Source organism: Silene latifolia, chromosome 10 (assembly GCF_048544455.1).
Source record: "Silene latifolia isolate original U9 population chromosome 10, ASM4854445v1, whole genome shotgun sequence".
Lineage (NCBI taxonomy): Eukaryota > Viridiplantae > Streptophyta > Magnoliopsida > Caryophyllales > Caryophyllaceae > Silene > Silene latifolia.
Window position 1 is genome coordinate 129,080,583 of NC_133535.1, and position 7,107 is coordinate 129,087,689.

General features: G+C 39.2%; 1 protein-coding gene across 1 annotated transcript; it reads right to left on the reverse strand.

Annotated features, from left to right (window-relative positions):
• Positions 1-791: 791 nt before the first annotated feature.
• Positions 792-4,821, reverse strand: LOC141608211 (uncharacterized). The gene is made up of 7 exons (XM_074427574.1): positions 4,607-4,821; positions 4,168-4,496; positions 3,494-3,651; positions 3,119-3,352; positions 2,516-3,016; positions 1,485-1,597; positions 792-1,395 (listed from the first exon to the last, which is right to left on the reverse strand). The coding sequence occupies exons 1-7, from the start codon at positions 4,819-4,821 to the stop codon at positions 792-794; spliced, it is 2,154 nt and encodes a 717-aa protein (XP_074283675.1).
• Between the last annotated feature and the right edge of the window lie 2,286 nt (positions 4,822-7,107).

A 7,107-nucleotide genomic window follows, 5' to 3' on the forward strand; every position in this document is an offset into this window, starting at 1 on the left:
CAGACCGAAGTAAGTTTTTAGTTAAGCAAATGAAACACAATCTTCTCGTGTAAGGTATGATTAAAACTCTAATACTCTTACAGATCACTAACACGAAAAACCACCAACTTAACGACATGACTATGAATTTTCTTCTAAAAATGGCTTGCTGAAGTCATCTCTAATCTCTTTTCAGAGAAGCACAATCATCTCAAATATCACTATCAATCTTTCCAAATTCCTGATAAAATAGTCATACTGACCAGAATAATGAAGTGCTCAAGTTGCATAAGAGAACGGGAATCCCATTTCATTCAGTTGCTCCAGTAGCCTTTGATTTACTTCAGGAACTGCCATTGTCTAGAATACTAAACCACAATCAAATCATCTCCCCATTCGAACTCAACAAACCTTACAAGTAATCAAGCATTTACACATATTAGTCGAAAGCAATTCCCACTTAATTGATAATATAATTGGAAGTATAATATACAACCGCGGGAGCTTTATTGTATCCACAAAATTGCAATTCCAACAATCCTTCCATTTTTCTCAAATCGATTCAAAAGATTCATTACCCAGTTAAACTGAAATTTAATTGAAGGTCTAACCCTAAGACTTAATTGTACCCAAATTAGTAAAATAACTTAATTCATAAGCCCTAAATGTTAAAACAATACCTAAATTCATGATAAAACGAAATTCAAATGAGGAAAAACAAAGGATTTAAGGAAAAATTTGATAAATACCAACCTGATTGAGAACTGCATACGAACTAGCTGATGAGGTGCTGCTGGAAGTAATAAGAAGGGTCACGAGGTTGGTGCCGGAAATGACGTGGTGTTGTGGGGATACTTCGCTTTTATCTCAGCTTCAGCTTTCCAAGTAGCCTCTTCAACATTATGATTAAACCAAAGAACTTTTACCAACGCAGTCTCGCCATTTCTAGTCTTCCTCACTTTCTTGTCTAAAATTTCCTTAGCCACCTCCACATAAGATAAATTCTCATCCATCTCAACTATCTCAGCTGCTAACACATGAGTAGGAGCACTCACATATTTCCTCAATTGTAAGACATGAAAAACATTATGAACTCTTGCCAAGGATGGTGGTAGTGCAAGACGATATGCCACTTCACCAACTCTGTCTAAAATCTCATAAGGCTTAATGTATTTCTGACTCAGCTTTCCTCTCTTGCCAAAACGCATTACCCCCTTCATTGGAGACACTTTTAATAACACTTTGTCCCCTACAGCAAAATCAATATCACCTCTCCTCAAATCAGCATAACTCTTATGTCGATCATGTGCAGCTCTCACCTTCTGTCTGATCACATGTACCTGCTCACTCATCTCTTGGATCAACTCCGGCCCCAATGTCACGGCATCAGTGACGTCGTCCCAATAGACTGGACTCCTACACTCCTTCCACACAAAGCTTCAAAAAGTACCATACCAATGCTAGTATGATAACTGTTATTATAAGAAAACTCTATCAAATCCAACCTCTCTTCCCAAGATCCTCCAAACTCCATAACACATGCCCTTAACATATCCTCTAATGTCTGAATATTCCTCTCAGTCTGCCCGTCTGTCGATGGATGGAATGCAGTACTCATCTTCAAAGTTGTACCCAGACACTCTTGCAGCTCTTGCCAAAATTTGGAAATAAATCTCGAGTCACGATTAGAAACTATATCTTTTTGAATTTCATGCAACTTCACAATATTTCTCACATAAGTTGTAGCCAACTCAACCTTACTCCAAGTATCTTTTATAGGAATAAAGTGTGCAGTCTTAGTCAGACGATCTACTATCACCCAAATCATATTATTGCCCTTCTGAGTTCGAGGCAACCTAACTATAAAATCCATAGAAATGCTTTCTCACTTTCATCCAGGCACATCTAAAGACTGTACTTTACCATGTGGTCTTTTATGCTCACCTTTAACCCTCTGACAAGTTACGCATCTTGAGACAAACTCTGCAACCTCTTTCTTCATCCCTGGCCACTAGAATATTTTCTTCAAATCTTTATATAATTTATCTCCTCCAGGATGCACAGAATATGGTGTAGAATGTGCTTCAGTCAAAATCATACTTTTCAATTCCTCGTCATCAGGTACATACCACCTCCCATCAAATCTCAAGCTGTCATCTTCACGCACAGAAAACCGCATCACCACCCCGCCTGCTACGGCCGCGCGCCACCTTACGACCTTTGGATCCCTTTTCTGCTTTTTTCTAACTTCGTCGTACAACTCTGGCTCAATGGTTAAATCCCCAACTGAATCCCCTTTCCTTATCACACGTATTCTTATTTTCTTTATCTCACCTTACAACTTCACGCGCGGCATAGCTGAGCATAAAGCATGAATAGACTTTCTACTTAATGCATCTGCCACCACATTAGCCTTCCCTTCATGATAAACTATCTCCATATCATAATCTCCGCTCAACTCTATCCATCTCCTCTGCCTCATACTAAGTTCCTTCTGAGTATAAATATACTTAAGACTCTTATGATCATAAAATACTTTGAAAGTAGCCCCGTACAAATAATGCCTCCGCAATTTTAGAGCGAAGACGACCGCCCCCAGCTCCAAGTCATGCGACGGATAACTTTCTTCATTCAATCTAAGCTGCCGCGAAGCATAAGCTATCACTTTCCCCTTTTGCATTAGCACACACCCTAACCGATTCTTCGAAGCATCAGTATATACTTCAAAATTCTCACTCCATTCAGGTAAGGCTAAGATGGGAGATGTGGTTAAGCGCTCCTTTAAGGTTAGAAAAGCTGTCTCACAACTCTCATCCCACCTAAACCTATTCTCCTTTCTCATCAAAGTTGTCAAAGGCTTAGCTACCTTAGAGAAATCTTTTACAAATCTCCTGTAGTAACCAGCCAGTCCCAGAAAACTCCTTATGTCGGCTACATTTTTTGGCCTCTCCCAGTTAGACACCGCCTCAATCTTACCTGGATCAACAAACACTCCCTCATTCGACACCACATGCCCCAAGAATTCTACCTTATCCAACTAAAACTCACATTTACTCAACTTAGCATAAAAGTTATTCTCCCTCATCTACAACACAATTCTCAAATGTTTCTCATGCTCCTCTTTGTTCTTAGAATACACCAAAATATCATCAATAAAGACGACAACAAACTGATCACGGTAGGGACTAAATATTATATTCATCAAATCCATAAATACGGCAGGTGCATTGGTCAATACAAAGGGCATAACCACAAATTCGTAATGCCTATACCTCGTCCTAAAGTCAATCTTAGGAATATCCTCCTCTTTAACCCTCAGCTGATGGTACCCCGATCTCAAGTCGATCTTAGAGAAAGCTCCTGCTGCACTCAGCTGAGAAAATAAATCATCAATTCGAGGCAAAGGGTACTTATTCTTAATCGTCACATTATTCAACTCCCTGTAATCTATACACAATCTCATACTCCCATCTTTCTTTTTAACAAATAAAACTGGTGCGCCCCAGGGTGATACACTTGGTAACACATAACCCTTATGTAACAACTCTTCTAACTGCTTTTTCAACTCCTTAGGCCCCATTCTGTAAGGTGCTTTGGAAATAGATCCCATCCCAGGTTTCAATTCAATATTAAAATCTACATCTTTCATTGGTGGTAAACCCGGAATCTCATCTGGAAACACATCCTGAAACTCACTCACCATGGGAATTTCCCCTCCGCCCTTCCCCTCCTCACGCAGGTCTCTTACATGACACAAGATTAATTCTCCTCCCTTCCTCAAACACAACTTTAGGGTAATTGTTGACATAAGTCTCACCTTCGGTTTTACCACAAATCCTTTATAAGACACCCTTACTCCCTTGGGTCCCTTCAAGGACACTTTCTTTTGATGACAGTCAATAAAGGCTCTATTTTTACTCAACCAATCCATCCCCAAAATAATTTCAAAACCACCCAAAGGAAATTCTATTAAGTCCATTTCAAATAAAACCTCCCCGATAAGAATATTTATATTTTTATATACTTTGGTGCAAGGTACTGACTCCCTAGAAGGTATTTGTACTTCGTTTTTTATTATTACTGGGTCAACTAATTCCAACACTTTAACATGGTCACTTTATATATATGAGTGGGTTGATCCTGAATCAAATAAAACATAAGATGGTTTAGAATTGGTTAGAAATGTACTCGAACCCACATGTGCATCTCCCTCAGCAGCCTCCTTACCCATCATGAACAATTTACCACTGGACTTGCCTTCACCCTTCACGGTCGACGCTAACATCGCCCCCAGCTTCATGACACTAGTTTGATTATTTTGTCTCTGGTATGACCCGTTTCCATTGCCTTGATTATTATTGAAGCAATTCTTAAAGTTGTTGTTATTGTTGTAGCTCCTTCGATTATTCCAAGACCCATTAAAACGGTTGCTCCCATAGCTAGGTGCTGGTGTCTGGTACCCATTTGAATTTCCTCCACCAAATCCGCCGTTCACACTATTCATTCTAGTAGAAGTTCTACATTCAACGATATTATGACCAAATCTACCACATCCGTAGCATCGTCGCTTGCTCTATTCACTTGCCCCACTCGTCCCTACACTGCGGCCAAACCCACCACCACTCACGGCTCCTTCTGCAGAATATGATCAGAATTGATTGTAATTCTGCTTCTTACTTCCTCCAGCTCCCTCACTCGTAGTCTCTGCCTTTCTCTTTTCTCCCTTGTCTCTTTCTTTACCTCCTTTACCATATCAGCAATTCTTTCAGCATGTCCCGCTCTTTGGTATACGTCCTCCAGAGTGCTTGGCTCCCCAGCTGAGAGCTTATTCTTGATGCACATTGTCAACCCCTTCTCAAATCTCAATGCCAACACTTATTCACCATAGTTCAAGTCTGAAACATACTCAGCTAGCTCCATGAATCTTTTATGGTAGTCTTCTATCGTCATCTCTTCCGTCATCTTAAATGTATCAAACTCTGACCTCATCCTACTCTGAACGTGCTCAGGTACAAACACAGCTCTTATCGTGTCCTTAAAGCCTGTCCAGGTGACATAAGGTTCATCACTCTCCTTCCAAGACTCTCTGATGTTTCCCTTACTACGATTCCACCATAGTCCGGCCTTTCCTTTCAATTAGTGAGCAGCCTGATCCACTTGCATCTCCCCATGGCAGTTCAATAGTTTAAAGAGGTTGTCAAACTCCATGTACCAATCTCCCAATAAGGACGGTTCGCCTAGTCCATCATATTTCATCGGATTATGACGGGCAATGTTCTAAGTTCATTAGATTTATTTGTTAAGGCCTTAGGAATGTTCTCTCTGATACCACTTTGTAACACCCTCATTTATTTAGGATCCTTTAGCAAGACATTCCCAGATAAATAAAGGTGTTACCATCTCAGTTGCCTGAGGTAGTAAGTATAAAAGACAAACAATTACCAAAGTACTTTAAGAAGATGTAAGTAAACTGCCTCAAACGGTTTTATTACAAAAGTTTCAACGAGATAATTAAATGATAAAATTATGTTTTAATACAACTGCAGCAGAAATAATATAAATAGTGTCTGAATAAACTAAGTGATCTCTAGACTCTGACGAAGGTCATACATCTCAAGCTCCCTCCAAGCATCCAGTACATCTCAAAAGCTAACCTGTCAATCAATCTGCTCTCCAATATTTGATCATCACATGTATTCACGAATACACGGTCAACCACGAGGTTGAGTAGGATAACTAAACAATAATAAGTACATATAATAAACCTGCAATAAAAAGACAACAAAAGAACTCACACCTTAAACCGTCACTCACAGCACAACCGAGTGCCACAAAATCGACACACAACAATCACCGCTCAGGTCCACGGTCACTCCAACATCACCGTGCCTGACCGACCACAATCGCATAGGTCCACGGCACTTCATCATCCCCGTGCCTAGCCGGCGAATAATCACAATCACAATACCAATCCTCTTTTAAGATGCCAATAAACAACAGAGAACCAACCAACAGTGATAATAGTATAATTATAAGATGCTCATGACAACAATTGTAACAATAAACTCATGGTGGAATAATTATCTTATAAACAATGAAATAACAATTTGTCTCATGCCAACAATGCAATAATAATTCATCTTACGACAACAATATAACAATAATCCATCTTATAAGAAATTCATCAATTCATTAATTTAACAAACAAGTAAGGTTGAGTAGATATCGTACCTTTAGCAAATCTTCACAATTCAATAACAATTAAATTTAGAAAGCCTCTTCCACAAATCCACCACCTAAACAACAATTAGATTGCATACAATTATAAACTATTCTTGTTGATTAAATAAAGATGTAAACTACCCAAAATAATCATGCAAAATCACCCCAAACAACACCCCACACACGACTAAACCCAACGGTGGTCAACATGTCGCTCAACGGCCCCCACGGCGGTCAACAGCCGGTCAATGCAGCGGGTCAAGGTCGGTCTTTGGTCAAACGTAAACAATTGATGTAAGAAGATTAGATAACTTAGCACAATTAATTTAGTGCGAGGTGAAAACTCCGTCATAAAGTTGTCTCACAAAATACTCTTACTCACAAGATATAAGTTGAGTATTTGATGTGGAATAAAAGAGATGGTGAGGCATGAGATATGTTTATATAGTTGGTAGGGTAGGCGGTTGATGGAATCTTCTAAGAAGCAGATTACAATATAACTTTATTATTATTTTTATTATTTTTCTCCTCAAAATATCTAAGGTAGATAAAGCCTACACAAGTCAACACCTCCCCCCTTTGGTCAACACCTCCTGCCGGTCATACACCCTTCGTCCGTTTTTTTTAAACTTCTGTCTTATAAAATAAATTATTAAATCTCGTGTATCACATTCTTAAATAATAAAATCTCATATTTAATAAATAAAAGGTACTACACCGTTGACTCGACCTTTGACCTTAACTAAAAATGCGAGGTATTACACTTAATTCATTTTCGACGGTTCCTTTCTCTTTCTAAACCTAATCTCTCTTCCTCCAAATCCTCTCATCTCACCCTACACTTCTTGAATTGCCTTGAACATAAATCTCGGAAGGATGACGGTCTAGGTATGGAGTAACCGAGTC